The sequence below is a fragment of the Biomphalaria glabrata genome, chromosome 2, assembly GCF_947242115.1.
Source record: "Biomphalaria glabrata chromosome 2, xgBioGlab47.1, whole genome shotgun sequence".
In the NCBI taxonomy this organism is placed as follows: Eukaryota; Metazoa; Mollusca; class Gastropoda; family Planorbidae; genus Biomphalaria; species Biomphalaria glabrata.
The window spans coordinates 60,335,605-60,356,931 of NC_074712.1; the positions used below are offsets into that span (position 1 = coordinate 60,335,605).

Below are 21,327 nucleotides of genomic sequence, written 5' to 3' on the forward strand. Positions count from 1 at the left end.
AAATTTGTTTTGACATTAAATATTACGCCATTATCTCATGTCATGGTGTCGAATATTAAAATGCAGAGACTCCTAAAGAGGTCAAGGCCCCCTGGGGCCTCAAATCCTTAGCTACGCCACTGCCGAAATAATTTCATTATGAAGAAAAAGAGTGCGTTTGATACTTGCACCATATGTTACACACAGTCAGAACCCCCATCAGACTGTGTTCTTATAAGCTGGCTTCTATTCTGTAGTGCGTTTGTACCTTTATATAAGAATTAGTGAGAACCCTCATCAGACACGGTCCTGTCATAAGCTGGCTTCTATTCTGTAGTGCGTTTGTACCTTTATATAAGACTTAGTGAGAACCCTCATCAGACACGGTTCTGTCATAAGCTGGCTTCTATTCTGTAGTGCGTTTGTACCTTTATATAAGAATTAGTGAGAACCCTCATCAGACACGGTCCTGTCATAAGCTGGCTTCTATTCTGTAGTGCGTTTGCGCCTTTATATAAGACTTAGTGAGAACCCCCATCAGACACGGTCCTGTCATAAGCTGGCTTCTATTCTGTAGTGCGTTTGCGCCTTTATATAAGACTTAGTGAGAACCCCCATCAGACACGGTCCTGTCATAAGCTGGCTTCTATTCTGTAGTGCGTTTGTACCTTTATATAAGACTTAGTGAGAACCCCCATCAGACACGGTCCTGTCATAAGCTGGCTTCTATTCTGTAGTGCGTTTGTACCTTTATATAAGACTTAGTGAGAACCCTCATCAGACACGGTTCTGTCATAAGCTGGCTTCTATTCTGTAGTGCGTTTGTACCTTTATATAAGACTTAGTGAGAACCCTCATCAGACACGGTCCTGTCATAAGCTGGCTTCTATTCTGTAGTGCGTTTGTACCTTTATATAAGACTTAGTGAGAACCCCCATCAGACACGGTCCTGTCATAAGCTGGCTTCTATTCTGTAGTGCGTTTGCACCTTTATATAAGAATTAGTGAGAACCCTCATCAGACACGGTCCTGTCATAAGCTGGCTTCTATTCTGTAGTGTGTTTGCGCCTTTATATAAGACTTAGTGAGAACCCTCATCAGACACGGTCCTGTCATAAGCTGGCTTCTATTCTTAGTGTGTTTGCGCCTTTATATAAGACTTAGTGAGAACCCTCATCAGACACGGTCCTGTCATAAGCTGGCTTCTATTCTGTAGTGCGTTTGTACCTTTATATAAGACTTAGTGAGAACCCCCATCAGACACGGTCCTGTCATAAGCTGGCTTCTATTCTGTAGTGCGTTTGTACCTTTATATAAGACTTAGTGAGAACCCTCATCAGACACGGTCCTGTCATAAGCTGGCTTCTATTCTGTAGTGCGTTTGTACCTTTATATAACAGTTAGTGAGAAGTGAGAACCCCCATCAGACACGGTCCTGTCATAAGCTGGCTTCTATTCTGTAGTGCGTTTTTACCTTTATATAAGACTTAGTAAGAACCCCCATCAGACACGGTCCTGTCATAAGCTGGCTTCTATTCTGTAGTGCGTGTGTACCTTTATATAAGACTTAGTGAGAACCCTCATCAGACACGGTCCTGTCATAAGCTGGCTTCTATTCTCGTCATGTTTCAGCTCTTGTGCGAGAGTGACATTGAAAAGGGGGGGAGGCGTGAATGGGGGTGGGGGGACAGGTGATGAACTTTTTTTTTCTTGTCTTCTGACAGGATCAAGATGGCTGGAGAGCTCACATTATGGACACTGCCGGAAGAGGATGCTAGAGTGGTCAATGCGTGTGGCGGAGAGCTCAGACACTGTTGGCGTGGTCAATACTTGATGACATTGGACTCAACAACATGGTATGGACAGCCATTGATGGAACGGGTCAAGGACATTGGTCCATCTTGACGTTAACTAAGTCCCCCCTCCTGGTTTGTTGCGCGTGCAGAATAAGCAAAACTTAGAAACTGGTCGCTACAGTTGGTCATAAGGTATTAGCACACATATAAGTGAACTACCACACAGGGGCGTAACTAGGGTGAAGAGAAAGGAAGGTCCAAATTAAAAATTCCCCCCCCCCACTTGAGAGGGGCCACCAAATGAATGTCCTATTATTTTTTTTTTACAATAAATATAACGACACTGCCATAAAATCTTGCTATTCACGCGGAGTCAAAAACACTAGACAGCATTGCTCTAGCTAGATGATGTTATAGCTAGATGATGTTATAGCTAGATGATGTTATAGATGACTTTTACTGAACAGAAAGCACGGCGTGAGGCGATATGGATTGAGATTTGTCACTTGTGCATTATCTCGCCAATAAACAAAGGTATTATTTATTAAAATTAGACTTATTGGTTTGTTTTTTTTATCTTGCCATCTTATTTTAAAGATCCGCCTTAGGCATCGGAGGTGGAAGACATTCAGCTTTTTTTTTCCTGCCTTGAGTAAAATAAGGTAAAAATAAGGTGGCAAGATAGGATAACCAATGAGGAAGTACTACGAAGAGCAGGATGCCAGGACATCCGCTATGTTATCAGCAGACGCATTGGCTGGCTTGGCCACGTTCATAGAATGCCAGTAGGTCGACTTCCACAAGACATTCTGTATGGCGATCTAATAGAAGGAAGGAGAGCCGCTGGTCACCCACTTTTACGTTATACGGATGTATGCAAACACGACACGAAGCTCTTCAAAATCGACACTAGCAGTGGCGCTAGATAGATCCACATGGAGAGCGAGCATAAAGGAAGGGTCCCAGATTACAGATGTCATACACAACAGTAGTAGAAAGAAAGGTGAAAATGTAACGGCGCCTGGTGATTATATAAGCCCAACCTGTGACCGCAGCTGTGTATCAAGGATTGGCCTCTTTAGTCACACAAGAAGTCTCGAGACATATAATGCCACAGCGAGATTACGTTATGTTAATTTTACTTATATACTGTACCAATAGGAATCTAGACATATTTATATTAAGTAAATTATCTCATGTCATGATGTCGAATGTCAAAATGCAGGGGCTCCTTAAAAGGTCAAGCCACCCCTCAGACCCAAAATCCCTAGCCAAGCCACGGCTACCACATAAGCTGCACTATTAAAAGTTGTAACATTATAAAGCTGTCTGTGCTAGCTAAAGAGTTAAATAATGTTTTTCTCAAAATACTAAACACCAAAACAATTTGCTACTACCGATGGACCAAACACAAGATGACTTAACTGGCGGCGCTAAGCCAGTAAATGAGATGACATACTGACCATAAAGCCCTTGCTGACCGTACCTCCTTTCTTTTTTAGAACGCAGACGTGAACTGTTAGGGGTAAAGGTCACATGACCGAGGCCAGTCTTACTAGAGCTTCATTGGCTGTTGCTAGGTTTCATTAACTTCCTGTTTCTAGCTCCAGTAGACTGGTGGAGATTAAGTACAGCCATTAGGGCAGTCAGGTGCAATTGTCTGGGTCCAGAATAGATCTAATCAGCTAAGTCAGTTATAAATTAGTTATAATACGTTTAAAGGGGGGGGGGGGGCTAATTTATTAGAAGATTATAGTACTACGTAAAGTAGGGCTTTAAGTCAGATGTTGCTCAGAGGATATATTATCTGGGAGACAGTAACTTGATGCTGGCAATATGGCGGAAGATTTAAATTTGTCTACTTCTGTAGCCAGTATCTAACAGGATGCCATGTGGCCGACACAACAACCAAATGGCTTAATCGTACAAACATTAGTCGTCACGAAACCGAGAATAAAAAGTATTCCTTCAATAGGATTCATTAATTAGACGCCATAAGTTTTTTATATATAATATTAAAGAGGCAATATCAAATGACGCCTCGCTTTCAAGGGAAGTTGATGCAAGAGGCAGTCTTTTATTGGTGAGCTTAAATGTGGTCGGCGAAACAGAGGTGCCCCATGAAAACGTTTTAAAGGCCAGCTTAGGCGCCAACTTGCCTTAGCTGACATAGAAGAGAGCACCTTGTTGCATGCGGCCTCAGAACGAGACAGCTGGAGGTCACTCACAAAGGCCGTGTGATACATATTTGAGACCAAAAGAAAAACCGCTACCGAGGACAGACGCAGACGGCGAAAAGAAAATCTTAATCGACCACCAGCGGACAATGGTTATGCTTGCCCTGGATGTGGCGAAACATGTAGGTCACAGCTGGGGCTGCGTTGCAACGGGAAATACTGTATTCCTCATTAATCTTATGATTCGAAGACAAGCCATATATATATATATTTACGTAGTATTAAAATCTGTCCTATAATAAAAATGGGTCAAGGTTTTATAACGACAACAAAATACTTGCTTTTACAGAGAAGACATAAATAATTCAGGGGAGGTAATAAAACTAAAACACTTTCAATTTGACTTCCGTTGCTGGAGTGTTCAGTTGATTCCTAGGATTAACTTCGCAAGAAAGAGGATAAATAGAAAAAAAAATTTTTTAGACGGTCTATAAGTTTTAAACTCCTTATTGAATCTGTTTCTGTGAATCTGTTATTGCAATAAAAGTATAGTGTGACTTCTTAATGAGAATATTGTGTGTGTAAGTGTTTCTTCATTTGAGGATTTCGATTTCACTTATTTAAATATTCAGTCCTTCGAAGAGGATTTCCATTATTTCATTAGACCTTAAAATAAAAAAAAATTATAGCGCTATTTTCATGTCTATAGCATGCCCAGAGCGCAATGGTCCAAACTCATTTGTGATGAAAAGGGGGGGGGGGAAGTTATCTGGGAGAAGGTTTTTTATCACATATTCTGAATATCAATTATTTGTATTTAGTATTAAATAGTTGACCACTTATTTCGGTTATTATGTAACTTGGTTTCATGTTGTTCTTTAATGAACACCTTAGCCCAGGGGTTCTCAACCTGTGGTTCGCGACCCCCTTGGGGGGGGGGTCGATTCACAATTTGCCAGGGGTCGCCTAAGACCATCGAAAAAATAGATTGTTTTGTCTATTCTTCTATTGTTGTGTGTGTGTGTGTGCGGGGGGGGAGGGTCGCGGCAGAGTGTGGGATTGTAAAAAGGGGTCGCCGAGCATAAAAGGTTGAGAACCGCAGCTTAGCCTTTCGAGGTTGAGAACCCGGTTTATTATATCATCCTCCTATATCCCCCCATCTAGACCCGTAAAACCCACCTTGACACTGGCAACCATACATTCTATCCTAAGCAAAAGACAGAGAGGAATGGATAAAGACGGTTTACAGATCTAGTATGGTGCCCCAACCGTCTAACAGACTAAGTTGTCAGGTTCTTTTCTTAATTGGCTCAAGGGATAACTTAAGATCGAATAATTACTACTAAATAAACTTCACAAAACTCCAGCTATCCATAAAAACTAAGATCTTAATCCAAAAGGACATATGACAACACACATGTTTTATTTCACTTTCAGAAAACTAGTGACTATAAATATCTCTCTGTCCTACAAGGAAAACTGACATTCGAAACCATCCCGTGTATACTGTTCACATTCATACCTGGGGGGGGGGGGGGTATAAACAAAGGGATGTAACTCTTTCATACAAAAATAGTACCAAAGAAATAACACACTCTCTCTCACCATACCTGCCCCTGACATAAGGGATAGGTGAATGTGAACCATACAATAACTTCAAGAGTGTTTTGAGCAATATAGCATTCTGAGAGGATAGGTAAAAAAAAATGTTTTACATGTTTTGGATGTTCCTACAGAGTTGAAGATAATTTATTCCTAGTCCAAACCTCCCGCAGGACGACGGGGGATGGGAGCGGGCAGGGTTTTGAACCCTAGACCATCGATAAATCTGAACGACGGTCCAGCGCAAAAACCGCACGACCAGGCAGCCATCTGGCTCAATCTTATGTGGTCCTGACGTATGTGTGTTTACCTCGTCAGTTCAACGTGTTAATGAGGACAACACCACTTTCTAATCAACAACTAATACGACATATAGTTCTAAGTACGCTTACTCTTTAACGCGGATCACAAATTTTCAGACCACCAAATTTTCTTTTTTGTTGATTTTTTAAATTAGTTTTTGGGTGGAAATTGACTAGCTGGCGCCCCGAGGGGTATTCTAGTGAAAAAAGTCTACCCCTCGACCCCTCTCCCTACCAAATTACAGGTTTCTGTCCTGAAGCTACAAGATAATAACCTGAAATGGGTTTGATCTGAAATACTGCCGTTAGGAATTTAAAATCAAATCACTTGTGGGTCTTCTGAAAGTCACGCTGGTTCATTGCATTACTAGCTCTAATTAGATTAATGATCTGGCAGTATGTATAAGTTAACTTAGTGATAGAGGTATAAAGAAATTGCAATCCAAGACATTCTATTAGATTTAAAAAAAAACAGCAAAGTGTTCCAGAGAATTGGCAGGAAGTTTGACTAGCATAGGACGGACAAAGACATAGCTGAAAAAAAAATTAAAGAGTGGATGGATGAATGATTTAAGAGTAGAACATAAAAATGACCTTAATTCCCCCTTTCAGACCTTGTGATCTATAGGGCAGATGATGCAAAGGTCCTCTGTTTCTACGGTTAACGATAGTGTCTTGTGGCCAGCACAACGACCAACCGCCTTTACTTTTTCCTCAACTAATGTCAGGCACTCATTAGAGCTGGGTGGACTCAGAGGCGCCCAAAGATCCCTAAAAAAAAATCTTCACAAGGATTCGAACCCGAGACCTCGGTTCAGAAGCCAAGAGCTTTAACGCTCAGCCAACGCGCCTCCAAAAAAGACTTTATCGATCAAAAAAAATATTTTAATAAAAGAGTAGAACATTAAAAAAAAAAGACCTTACCTGTCCAAAATAAGTTCCTCCAGTATTCCTAAGTCACAAGCTACATACTCCAGAGAGGCGTCTGTCACTCTAGCGCACCAGGAAATGTCCAAACTCTTCAGCTTCTTCATGTTCTCAGCGATGATCTCAATGCCATCGTCCGTGATCTTGCTGCAGCCGGAGAGGCTCAGCACCGTGATGTTGGGCAGTGCGTGGATGATATTCACCACCCCGTGGTTGGTGATCTCCCAGCACGATTTGAGCCTCAGCACCCTCAGGGAGGAGTTTAGCTTGGAGTCGAACAGGGCCAGCCCGTTGTCCGTCACGTGGTACGCTTGCAGGTTCAGCTCGTGCAGGGCGGGAAGGAGCTGCGCAATGGCGCCGATGGTGTCGTCCGCAATGTGGATGCAGTCCGTGATTGTCAACACGATGATCTTTGGGTTCAGACACGCCCACAGCCCTGACCCTGTGACCTCGTTGCAGTTGGACAGCTCTAGCTTGTTTATAGCCGGCATTTTCCGTATCAAGCTCTCTAGAGCGTTGTCCGAAATGTTGGAGCAACGGATGCTGACCGTACGTAGCGTTTTCTTACAATTAGGCGTATTATTAATGAACTCCGTGATGTCTTTGTCCACTGCGGATACCAGGCACACCTGGTCGAATCCTCGCAGCTGAAAATTCTCAAAACATAGTTTGCGTTTTCCACTGTCATTGACCCAATCTTTGAAATTTATAACGGGCACGACACCCGTCCAGTATAGACTTTGATACAAAATATTTTTCCACTTTTTACAAACCTGGCACAGCCGCCTCCGATCCTCGGAAGAGAAATAAAAGAAAAAACGGTCCAGAAATTTTTCGTCCATCATCAGCTCCGAGATGGTCTCCGCCTTTGACTCCCATTTCTGCCCCGTCATGCTGAGGTTTAGCTTCCGGATCCGGCTGGCGATTCCGGCTTTGGGTGAACCGATTAATTTCGTGGTGGAGAAGACCCCATCTTTGTTCGTTCGTTTCAGTTTGCCGTTGAGGTTGGCGACGTCCCCGTTGGTCTGCTTGGCGCTGTTCTGATCCGCGGACGTCGCGGAGGATGTTGTCGATGTCGTTGAAACTGATGGCTGAGCTGTTGAGCTGTTGGACGAGACCAATGGTGACTGACCTTGACCTTTCGTCGAAGCAGTGGTGGACGAAGAGTGAGCGTTGGCGGAGTTCTTGCTGTCCACCGTCCTGGAATAGTCCCCCCTGGTCGCCAGCAGGGCTGAGGAGGCCTTGTTGGGGAACAGCCGCGCCACAGCGTTAGACACAGCGCTGTCCTCTGTCACGATCACCCGTGCAGGGGTCCGGGAGGGCGTGGTCTCCTCCGTGTGCACCACACTCTTGGAGCTGCGCGTCGTTACCGACTTGCAGTCGTCCATCTTTGCGTTTCCGTCGTGCTGTGCCGCCCCGCTGGGCGACTGATCCCTGTGGAACCGAAGCCCCCGAATACCGTTTGATATCTCCATATACGCTTTTCGTATTGTAGACATCACTGCTACTGTCCACTCAGCCGGTATTTTCACTCGCGTTCTTTGTATTTGAACTTATGCATTCCCTCGCGCACCACATTTAAATCAAGTAAATTAGCCTGCCTGTTGTCAGATACTAAAAGAAAGCTAGTGTAACTAGTTTAATTATTTAAAATAATAGATATTTGATAAATTCATTTTGTAAAAGCAAATATCAACACACGAAAAAGGCTTTAGTTACAGGCATAATCTTTGCACAGATAAATAAAGATAAACTTTAATAAATATATATATATTCATACTTCGCTAAGCTATTTTATTGCATTTATGTCACATCGCACATGAGGAAATGGGTTAAAAATAGACGTTCATCATACGACAAAGCACACGGGAGACAGGGCGTACTCATTGATTCCCTACCAAGAGCTCTTGGTTATCTGCCAAATTGGCCACATGTGGTAATAGACCAGTAGACTAGCAGCCTCCTTGCTCGACCCATGGTCTTTTGTGTGTAGGGATAGTTCACAAAGCGCTTTATTGACTGAAGAACTCGATGTATGGATCTTGACGTAGGGAGATCTTAGCTCTGAAAATAGAAGAATATTCAGCTGTCATTAAAAAATAGTTTAAAAACAACATTGAAACTATAATCTGGATGAGAAAACAATGTATAGAATGCACGAAAAAGAAAAAGAAATTTCTATAGAGTTGGCTATCAATTAGATCAGTGGTTCTCAACCTTTTAGGCTCGGCGACCCCTTTTTACAGCCCCCACCCCCAACTCTGCCGCGACCCCCCCCCTCCGTATACCCACACAGGTTCAGAACCCCTGAATTAGATGAATATTTGATGCTGTCCTGTTTGACGGGCGTTGGGTTGCAAAACAAACGGATAATGTTGCTTTCGAAGTCAGTTTGTTTTTATTCTTCTGGAAATAGGAAACTATAATTAGCTAGCTTGTTTTTGGTGCATTTGGTGTACCAAATAATAATAATAAGGCTTGTCTTCGAGTCCTAGCTGTGACCTACAAATTTTGCCAGAGATAACGCAGGCATAACCATTGTATCAAATAATAATAATAATGCTTGTCTTCGAGTCCGAAGATTAATGAGGTATGCAGTATTTCCCGTGGCTACGTAGCCCCAGCTGTGACCTACATATTTTGCCACACCTAACGCAGGCATAACCATTGTAACAAGTAATAATAATAAGGCTTGTCTTCGAGTCCGAAGATTAATGAGATATGCAGTATTTCCCGTGGCTACGCAGCCCTAGCTGTGACCTACATATTTTGCCACACGCAGTCCAAATTAAGCAAGTTCTGATAAGATTTGTTTTTCAAAAGATATTTTTGTAAACTTTTTTTTTTTTTACTTTTTAGTTCTACGGAATATAATTGTCTACCAAGCTTTCCGTTCGAGGCTCAAAAATGATGTTACTATGATGTTACTATGATGTTACTATGATGTTACTATGATGTTACTATGATGTTACTATGATGTTACTATGGAAGAAGCAGTAGACTTTCATTTCAAACTCATCGTAAAACACATGGGCAACTAATTAGCGTTTTTTAAAATTTGATACGAAAGTCCATAGCCACTCATTGAGGTTGAAATTGTAGCTCAATTCTTTTTGTATTTAATGAGTGTCCAGTAAGGATCGATCTTGCGCCTACTTTTTAATCCTTTGACCAACGGGAAGGATTTGACCCACAGGCCAGGAAGGAGAGATAGTTCTTCAGCGATCCCTCTGTCAGAAGGTTCCTCATCAACTAGATGATCGTTTTAAGTCCATCGGTTATCTTGAGATACGGCTTTTCGAGCCAACACATGGGTTTCTCCTCACAAGCTAAGGCCGGAGACCGAGCCCATGAGGCGGTTCTTCCTTGTTCCTATAACTTACCACACTTATCCGTCAGAGGGCCATCACCACTCGTATGTAAACGAAATCTCGGTAGAAATCCGGGAATCCGAGTGAGACTTTTACAGCCTTTTTGAAGACTGATAGATCTAGTTGTTAATAATGTTTGAACGTTGGCGTCGGGTTGAAACGTAGAGCCACTGATCAATTGTGTCCCATCAGTCTTAGAGAGTAAAGTATAGATCTATTTACTACTAGCATGGGGACAGCTGTGGGGGATACATCGAAAAGTGTTTTTACTTTTGATTGGAATTTAAAGTCAGGAGCGGGGAGAGGGTGAAGGGATGAGAGAAGGATGCAGGAGCAAGGCCTCAGCAAGGGAGGTATGCAGGAGCAAAGGAGGTATGCAAGGGAGACCATTCAAAAAACTAGTTCAAAGTCTTTATGAAATATGTTGAATAAAAAATCTAATTATATTTTCTTTTTTTTTTTCGATCTCTATCTCATGCGTCTGTCTGTCTGTCTCTTTCTCTCTTCCAGCTCTATCCCCCACTTTTCCATTTACCTCTCTATCACCTCCCTCTTTCTTCCATTTCCATCTTCCTCTTTCTTCTCATCTCTCTTCTCTTTCTTTCATTCTCTCTCTGTCTCTGTCTCTCTCTCTGCATTTTATTGAGGTATTCTTCTATTCAGTTCATGCATTTCCCTGGTCAGACACGCACTAACACACACAACCTCACACAGTCTCACACTGTCACTCACACACACACTTAACCACGGGTGAACTGGAAAAGGTTAGGTGCGAAACACTTTGAACAGGAAATTGGAGGCGGGGGGGGGGGAGGGGTCAATGGATGTCGCACATCAATGAATCCAATAATCGATGACATTCGTTTTGGCGTGTGGTCTGTTAATGGGTGCTTCAGTAACTGGGCGACTGTGGTGGAAGAGAGACTGAAGAGAGACTGAAGAGAGACTGAAGAGAGATATAGAGACAAACAAGAAGGTTGGGAGAGAGAGAAAGAGAGACAAAGAGAGAGGTTGAACAGAGAAAGAGAATCAAAGAAGAGGAAGAGGGAGAAGAGAGAGAAAGAAGGAGATGGAAAAGAGAGAAAGAGGAAGAGAGAAAGAGGGAAATGGAAGAGAAAGAGAGAGAGAAAGAGAGAAAAAGAATGACAGAAGGAAAGTGAGAAGAGAGAGGAAGAGAGAGATGGAAGAGAGAAAGAAAGAGAGAAAGAGGGAGATGGAAGAGAGAGAGAAAGAGACAGAGGGAGAGAGAAAGAGGCAGAGCGAAAATTGTTCACAGAAGGAGAGGAAGAAGTGTGGGGGATAGAAAGAGAGAAAGTGGTGGATGGTAGAAAGAGTAACAGAAAGTGAGAAAACATGGAAGGAGAAAGAGAGAGAGAGAATTTGCTTGCGTGCATAGAAAGGGGAGAGAATTTATTTTTTCCTAGCCAGTGATTTCAATTATTAAAATAGCAATGATGGAACTTGAACAGCCCCTAAGCCGTAACGATCCTGCCTAGCTTTCGTCAACTTGGGTATTCCTGGCTGATTACTGCCCTTTTAGATCGATAAAAATAACACCAATATCAAATCAATCAGATTAACAGGTTGCCTCAAATAATTTTGAGGCGCGGTGGCTGATTGGTAAAGCGCTTGGCTTCCGAACCGGGGGTCCCGATGATCCCACGGTTCGAATACCCAACACTATGTCACTTGATCCCCGCGGCCCATATATATCATTGAAACTTCTTCTAATTGTGACGTTTTCGCTGTTCTTTTCAAGAAATATTTTGAACATCAATATCTGTCTTTCAAGGGCTGACAAGTAAACAGGCGGCAAAAAAACAAAACAAAACAAACAAAAAAAAAAACAACTAGAAAATGTGAATTGTAAAGAGGAATAAAAAAATTAAGTTGAATTTGGACAGAAAATTTCAAAAGTAGTTTTGGTGCTTTAAGTGCGGAAGTCTTAAAATATGTTTTTCCATTAACAATATACGAGTTAAATATAGAGTCTAGTTCGAAAGTGTTGATTGAGTGTGAGTTCTTAGTTTCGGCACATAGGCACAATTTAGGCCATGTCGTGCCCGTAATCCTTTAACTATCACTCTCCCTTAATATAACAAGGGTTAAATTCTATACAGTTAAATCATTAAAAACAAGGTCTATTCACAGTTAAAATAGTAAAGGTAGTAAAAATTTAATAATTTGGTAAAAATCTTATGTAAATATTAGCCTTTATCTAATGTCACATTCTCTTCCTTCTCTTAACACAAGCAGACGACATAGTATGGACTAGTGTCCAAGGCCAATACATGATCAAGTTTAGAGGTCAGAGGTCTAAGACAACATTCACTTCCTGTTTTCTGTTACATCTCGTGGCAAGAACTGCACAGTGGAATACTTTCCAAATAGTTTAGTCCATAAATATGGATGGAGCCATTGGCGCCCTCACGAACATTTTCTTTACCAGTGTTCTTTTTTTTACATAGCCCACGCTGATGATAGATAGATAGATAGATAGATAGATAGATAGATAGATAGATAGATAGATAGATAGATAGATTCCCTTTTTTTTTGTCTATAAAATAGTTTTTACTCACTGGTACAACTCATCCAAATCACAAGAAAGATGACGCTTACTATAAGCTATCCCGACAAGACCAACGTCTAATCTTTCGACTCAGGACTGGACACAACAGAATGCGACAGCACATGTACCGGAAGCTCAAAATTGGAACCAGTGAAATCTGCCCATGTGGAGTATCACCAGAGAATGCAGACCATGTCCTCCAAAACTGCTCTCTTTACCAAGAGGCCCGTATAAGACATTGGCCCCAAATCACCAAAATAGAAAGAAAACTATATGGAGAGCTCCCTGATTTGGAAACCACTGCGCAGTTCACCTCATGTATTGGTCTAGTCATCTGAACGCTCCAACATAACAATGAGAACGAAGAAAAAGAAGAAGAACTGGTACAACAAAGTTATACATCTACTTTGTCATATTCTAAATAAGAAATAAACAAATTATCCTCTAAAAGTCTGATTGGTCAGAAAAGATTGAACAATGACAAACTTTATCACCCCACACATCTCGAATTTAATTTTATTTCACTTTTTAAATTTCCAAACTATTTTTCGTTTCCTAATATTAAAAACTGAAGGTAGACTGCAATGAAGTGTCCAACTTTGGTCAAGCAGGCCTACATCTTCCAATCAACTTGAGTGACCTTCTCTCTCAATAATTAACTTTGAGACTTTTCTTTCTCGCAATAACTCAATATCAGAAAACTATAAGACAAAAAAAAAAAAAGATTCTCTCCTGTATCGACATATTTGATAGCACAATAAAAATTCACGTTGTCACCGGGGGATCACGTGAGCCCTTCCAGCATATCGAAACATTACGGTGACACGGCAACAAAGTTTTCCAGAATATCTGGCCCGCTCTTCTAGTTCTCCTGGCGACTGTCTAGTCGATATTTCGTTGATTAAAACTAGAAATGACTTTTTATTTTTTCGTGACATTTCTTCCTTACGCTTCACCGCCCGGGCCTTCGCCTACCCCCCCCCCCCCTGCTCCCCGTCAGTTTGTGTAATCTAAACAATCAAGGGAAGAGAGTTTGTAATCTTGTGATTAAAAGTTGAAATGAGATATGAATAATTAATGATTTGGCTAGTGGAGCGTCGATCAAACGACCCAAAAAAAAAAAAATTCTCTGTCTCTATAACAACATATGGAGACTGCAGCCAGACAGGCAAAAGGAAAAAAAAATTAGATTCATAAGTTAAAAAAAAAAACTCTTTACCTTATGGTTTGTTTTTTTTTACTATATATATATGTGCAAATAATGCAAAGCTAATTATGAATTGGATTATGTCCCAGGTAATGAACCTAAGACTCTAGAGAAATCTACATATTCAAGAGCTCAGGTACATTCCTCGTTCCATATGCTAGGACAAATTTGTACAAATACTCCTTGAGATCCAGTTCATTTTTTTATTTAGCATATAGAAACTGTTACAATGCCTGAAAATACAAGTCAAACAAACACGGGCGTAGCTAGGAATATTTCATAATTTGGGGCCCGGAGGGGGGGGGGCTTGAACTCTTTGGGAGGGCCCCGGGGCCCCTGCATTTTGCGTAATATTTAATATAAAAACTCTCCCCCCTCCTCCCACACCTTAGCTACGCCACTACAAACAAAGAAAATGTTGTGGTCCTTCTGAGTGCGAGTTATTCAGTAATTCTTCATTATTCCTGGGAATTTAGATTTTCCATTAGTTCCAACAGTAGACCCTTTTCCAGTGTCATAGATTCCTAAGAAATCAACACAAAAAAAAAGCAGCTCTCCATCGGTGCAAGTTCTTTAGACCAAGGAACTTAGGTCCTGCCCGGTCGACTTCACGTACTAAATATGTAAATGCCAAGCCCCAAACATTCATCTACATATTTCCACGTGAAATTCCTTCGTTATGGTAAACAGTTAGGACTTACACGTGAACAGAGCACACGTTCTATCTCGATGCATCCAGATGGCTGCCTGATCGTGATGTAAGCGCTTCGAACTGGCGTCATGATCGTCCCGAATTCGAATCCTGCCCGCTGACATCTCCTTCCTTGCAGCAGGATGTTGGGGATAGGGTGTTGTAATCTTCATATACAAAACAAACATCATGCTGAAGTAGATTATAATAATAGCACAATGTCTTCGATTCCGAAGATTAAGGATGCGTGCAGTAATTCCCAGTTGCGACCTACATATTTTCCCGCATCTCATGCAGACAAAGCCTTTTTTCGCTGGCGGTCTATTCAAGTTTTCTTTCCGTCTTCTGTCGGGGGGGGGGGGGGGACATCCGTTACGCCGTCCTCCTTTGAGCTCGCCAAAGAAGATCGTCTTTGACATGCGGTCGTTTCCCATGCGGGATAAGTGTCCGAACCAGTGCAGCTGTCGAATGGTAATGAGTGCTTCTATATGGCCTCCAGCAGAACATAGTTGTTTATGATGTAGTCTTGCCAGCGTATGCCCATCATGAAGGGAGGGCATCTTTTGATGGAAGTGTTAGAAGAGCCCTAAAGCACCCAGGTCTCAGAGCCATACAAAAGTGTGATGAGAACCACTGCCTTTATAAACATTGATTTTTGTTGCCAGGTGAAGAGACTATTCCGCCATTATTTATGAACAGAATATGCCAGAGTTCAAACAGAGTTCAAATAGAGTTCAAATAGAGTTCAAATAGAGTTCAGAGTTCAAATAGAGTTCAGAGTTCAAATAGAGTTCAAATAGAGCTCAAACAGAGTTCAAATAGAGTTCAAACAGAGTTCAAATAGAGTTCAAATAGAGTTCAAATAGAGTTCAAATAGAAAACAAAATTAAAGGACGGAGTTAAGTAAACACACCTGGGCCCTGGTGTCGCGTGCTGTGTGTAATGTGTAGTCTAATGTTTCGGTTTGAACACAGCCTCTCCTAGCTGCATGTTTCAATATTTAACTAGTCACCTGATCGATAACACACAGCCAGAACAAAGAACGCTGGAGCGTGTTCGATTTCTGACTGCTCACCCCTCGGTGCGCGGTGCTCACGTTGAAGGGGGGGGGGCAGTGCTCGAGCACCAAACGATGTTCTCAACGTGTCGTGCACACTGGTGTCACTTGGTGGTGGCATGTCATTGACGACCTGTGAGCCAGAACGAGATGAGCAGTGGTGGAAACAAGGGCCACTTGTTACGTCATACGTTCTACATGACATCACATGTCACATGGCAAAAAGCGGCCATTATGCTGTAGGAGCCCCTTCTTATGTTGTTGTTTTTGTGTGTGTGTGTGTTTAGTTTTTAGCCTATTTTATTTTTGAAATCCACATATTTTCGAAACTTTTTGCTGGTGTAATGTATATGGATACTTGGCAAACTCTGACCCAAAGCTTCTATCAACTCACTCTCTGTCTGTCTGTCTGGTTAAAGTTTGTACAAGTTATTTCTCCCACACCCGATCTCGGATCAAGCCATGATCAAGCGGAAATTTAGCACAATTATTCCTTTTACCTGAAAAAGCAAGAATCAATTTTTTAAAATTTACGGTTTATTATCTATTGGTAATTAATTATTTTGTTTGCTATCTCGAACATGGGAATGGAATAGAATAGTTGCATTAGCCCCCTTTATAATTTATAGAAACTTAAGCTAACAATAGATAACTATAAAACCTTCTATTTTCATAAGCGATTCCCGGGCAGAGTGGTTAGTGAGTGGAAAGAGTGGTAGGTCATCAAAATATCTGCTTCAAGCGACATATTACACAAAATTAAAAACGTATATCAGCTCACTCTTTGTCTGTCTGTCTGTCTGCCATGAAGAGGCTTAGTAGACTTTAGCCCACCAGTTCAAATTCAGGTCGTTCACCTCTTTGTTTTTTTATATATAAATGCATTTAAAAAGCGATCACCCAGATACCCTCTTCTTTTTTTCCTTACCCCTTTTCAACTGGTCCAGACAAGTGATAGGAATAGGATCATAGCGTATTGAGAAAGCTAAAAGCATGAAATAGCGCTAAAACGAAGAAATTGATAAAAATATTTGTAATCGCACAGATTTGTTATTGCAGTTTGGGAAACCCTGTTATAACTCATTGACTGCGGCAAGCTCCAAAATGGCGAAAACATTGGTTCATTTGAGTCTACAACGTGGTCTTGTCACACTTTTCTAAAAGGAAGGTCACGACCTCACTCTTCAAACTGCGCCTTCCTTCCCACGCTCCCACACACCACCACACGTATATTCCACACACACTCCAGCCATTCAAATCGTCCTCAGTGCGGCTCTGACTGCGTATGTGTGAAGAGGCCACCACCCGCGTTGAGTGGCATGCGGAATGGCAATCCCAGAATCCTTATAGCGTGCTTCCTTGGGGAGATTATCTATCGATCTTTGCGCGTTTTTTTTTTAAAGGCAATTTCCATAACTTTCGTCAGAAGTGATAAAACATTTTGTAGTAGTGGTCCTTGAAAGTGCTGTCAGGGTCGGCCTTAGATAATTAAAGGCCCTATACGAAGTAAATTTGATAGCCCCAAATAAGGTAGTAAAATAAAAAAAAAAACATGGTTATAAGACAGTTTGTGTGGAAACACAAACTCAAAATCGGAACCCGAAGTGGTCCACCCAGGCAGGTAAAAAGGCAGGTTTCAATATTTTCAGAAATAACATCATAATGAAATTCTATCAAAGACAAATGACAGAGAAAAATGGAGAAAGAAGGTTGACAGATCTTGTGTGGAGCCCCAGCGGTCCAGCAGACCAAAGGATAGGTGAAAGTGAATGTGAAGTTAGATGTGAACCTGGCCTAACAGATGTCTTATAATGAATATCTAATTGATCTAATTGTTTTGTATAGGGTTAATCTCTTACTCAAATCCTTAAGAAAAAAACATTTCCGTTAAAAAAATTTTGTTTAAAAGTTCAGTTTCTGTGTTGTAGTACTTCAGTTCACGCGATAATATGAAAAACTACTTATTAATTGTTATTTTAAATTATGTACAACTTATAAGCATACTAAATAGATTTATTCTCTTTAAAAAAAAACTTTTTTTGTGTGTGTGTAAATGTGTTAGTTAGTATGTCAGAACTTACATAACTTAGCAATACAAATGTTAAAAAAATATTTTTTACAAAAATACTAAAACTGTTTGCATAAATGTGTTAACAATATAATATAGTGTTTCCTCCCCTATTTAAGGAGCTTATTGGATAATGAATAGTAAATAATAGTGAATAGTTGTAAAAGTGGTGCATTTTTATGAAATAAAACTGCTTTCATAAATGATTTAAAAAATTAAATTTTTCGATTTTAGAAAAGAAAAAAAAAAAGTAGCCGTTACATCAGAACTTTGAATGGTCTAAAATATTATGGTGTCAGATTTTCACTATCTTTTCTAGTTTACGAGATCTAAACGGGACGGACGGACAGACATTCCACACAAAACTAATAGAGTCTTTTCCTCTTTCAGGGTTCACTAAAAAAAACAGCGAAAAGAAAATTATGCAAATTATTAAAACCATAATGTACTATAACGAGGACATTGAGGACAAGACTAACGGCAATCATCAAAGCGGACATGACGACCTAAGCAATGTTCTGTGTTGTGATCATATAACTCGCGCCTCGCATTAAAATCATAGCAGGACTGGTCGATACTTGCAGAGCTTATTGTTTATGTGAGGTTGTGAAGGGAAAAAAAACCCATTCTAGTCAAGTTGTACTATGTGTGTGTCTAGGTATGGTCCTGACACATCAACAACAACAACAACAAAAAAAAACAAGCTTGACTTAACACAAGCTTGACTGCTATTCCTTTTGTTTACCTGACCTACGTATTTTTTATGTTAATCGCTGATTAAAGTGATATAGCGACAGGATATCGCTCCCTGAGTCTTGAGTCCAAATACTATTACTAATACTATTGAGGATACTTTTTATTAGGGGTTAGGTTTTCAAGGGCTTTCATATGCCCATCCAGATCTAGAAACGAAAAAAAAAGGGGGGGGGAAGGGGAAGGTTCCAGGGAGTATCTATATGTTAGTCACATGACATCCTCCTTAACATAAGGCTTCTAAATCAATTTTTTTTTGAATTTACATAATTGATAACTGCTAACTATTGTAAAGAAACGCAAGCTTAAAATCTATGGCCATATTACAAGATCCACGGGGCTCGCAAAGACCTTCCTTTTAGGGAACAGTACCAGGAAAAAGAAGAAGAGGCAGACAGAGAAAGCGATGGGAGGACAACATAAAAGAATGGACGGGCCTGTCATTGATAGCGGTTTTAAACAAGGCAAAAGACAGGGAGGAATGGAGAAAGACGGTCGATAAGTTTTGCTTGGTGCTCCAACAAACTAAGGGCTAGAGGTAAAGGTAATTGTAAAAGGTAAATTGATAACTGGAGTTTTTTTTTTTAATTTGTTCCGTATGTTTCGATTGTTCCTTCTGGGTTGAGGGCTATAATATTGTTACGTATCTCTCCTACTATCCAGGCTCTCTTCCAACTGCACCACACGACACAACGAACTTAAAGAACCTCACAACTCAGGGCTTCAAAGTATCAGTCAATTTAATTGCAAATACATTACAAACACTGTACAGTTGGCAACAACATTACAATAACTGTCCAAAACCTAGCCTTGCTCCGCCTGACTTCACACACCGAGCTTTTTCTAACTTCGCCTCGTACTGGTCACATTGCGAGGTAACGTGAAGTCCAGTCTTTCTGACACACTCTCTCTTATATAGTGTCTCTACTGGCCTTCTAGAATCGGGTGGAACGTTCTTGACCACTCAGAATGATCACAATCGCCGTGACTTGCGTGCGTAATATTTACACACAGGTCGTTGCCGAACTGGCGTATACTGTCACTGGTCACAGTTGACCGCTCGTCCTGCGCTGGACTGTGGCGATTTGAGTAGGCTAAAAACACACAGCACTACCCCCATCTGTGTCACCACCAGGTTTACAACAATATCCTGCCGAAATCTCACGCAGGACGGCGGGGAATGGCAGCGGACAGACTTCGAACCTAGGGCCTCCAAGAAGACAGTCCATAGCGTATACCACTCGACCAGGAAGCCATCCAACCCAATGCTCTAGTGCTATTTCAACTCATTAGCAATGAAATGTGGCGGGGGCGTTTGGCTTCATAATAATAATAAGAAGAAGAATACTGACAAAAGGTAGATTTTAATCACTCTGATCTGCTGTTCATTGACAAAAAAAAAAAAAGAAAAAAAACCGCTGGCATCATTGACATCGCCAAACCACTATCCCATAATATAAGAAAAACTGAAATGGAAAAACAAAGAAAATATGGGAATATAGGCTTGGAGATTAAGCGGCTATGGAAGTTATCTAAAATAACAATATACCCCATTGTTGTATCAACCAACCGAGGGGATAATAACAACTGACCTCACAGATACCTTAATTGCCCTTAATATTCCTAAGAAGATTCTCGTTGCCTGTCAGACCTGCCACATCACCAGAAAATTCCTTAGTGGACACTTATAAAGGAACTACAAAGAATTTTGTTTCTCTTTAACGAAACTAGACCCTGGCAGTGTTGGAGAATGAATACTCGTTCGTTTTTTAACATAATAATAATAAAACGAATGTCTCTGAATCTGAAGATGAAGAACGAATGCAACTTTTTACGTTCGTACGTGTGCTTAATATAAGTTGAACAAACACAACCCAAGTTCTGTAAGACCCCCTAAACAAATGTGGTGGTAGAGGGTTAATTTCAGATTTGTTTTTGGAACATTCTTCCACTCCAACGCACCTGTATTTTAACCCGATGGCATGCACTATCACGTGATCGTATGTAGCTATAATTAACAGTACAGCGTCAACAAGGATCCATTCCAAAGATGATAGATACGTGAGGAACTTTGCGGAAGTGATTAGATCAAGTCGGGACACCCGGGAGAGGGGGGGGGAAGAGGGGGGAGGGGTCAAGCAGGCATTTTGTAAGGTTTAGGAAAAAATCTACAGCAACTCCATTAGATCTACGTGATAAACACAGACTGCTATTTATAGATCTTAAAAGCATAGAGCGACGGGTACGCTAATTAACAAAACAATTTTATCTGGACATGTACTTTAATGAAAAGAATTTAAGGAAATTAAAATTAATCGCCAATTGTATCTACAAATATAAATTCAGTTTCAGACATGACGTTACTGTATTGTGTTATATATATCTTCACACAGGATCCAGAGGCTGTGGGAACATGGGCACCTCAAAACTATCACACACATCACTTCACCCCCACACAACAAGACTCACCTAACATCACTTCACCCCCACACCACAAGGCTCACCTAACATCACTTCACCCCCACACCACAAGGCTCACCTAACATCACTTCACCCCCATACCACAAGGCTCACCTAACATCATTTCACCCCACACCACAAGGCTCACCTAACATCACTTCACCCCCACACCACAATGCTCACCTAACATCACTTCACCCCACACCACAAGGCTCACCTAACATCACTTCACCCCCCCCACCAACACAAGGCTCACCTAACATCACTTCACCCCACACCACAAGGCTCACCTAACATCACTTCACCCCCCCCCCCACCACCACCACAAGGCTCACCTAACATCACTTCACCCCCACACCACAAGGCTC

General features: G+C 41.2%; 1 protein-coding gene across 1 annotated transcript in view; it reads right to left on the minus strand.

Annotated features, from left to right (window-relative positions):
* The window catches only part of LOC106062291 (F-box/LRR-repeat protein 16-like), a 62,330-nt gene that overhangs the window by 13,528 nt on the left and 27,475 nt on the right, over nt 1-21,327 (minus strand). The window contains exon 2 of the mRNA XM_056021749.1: nt 6,781-8,847. Coding sequence (XP_055877724.1) covers nt 6,781-8,282 — 1,502 coding nt within the window. The 5' untranslated portion in view covers nt 8,283-8,847. The remainder of the gene's footprint in view (nt 1-6,780; nt 8,848-21,327) is intronic.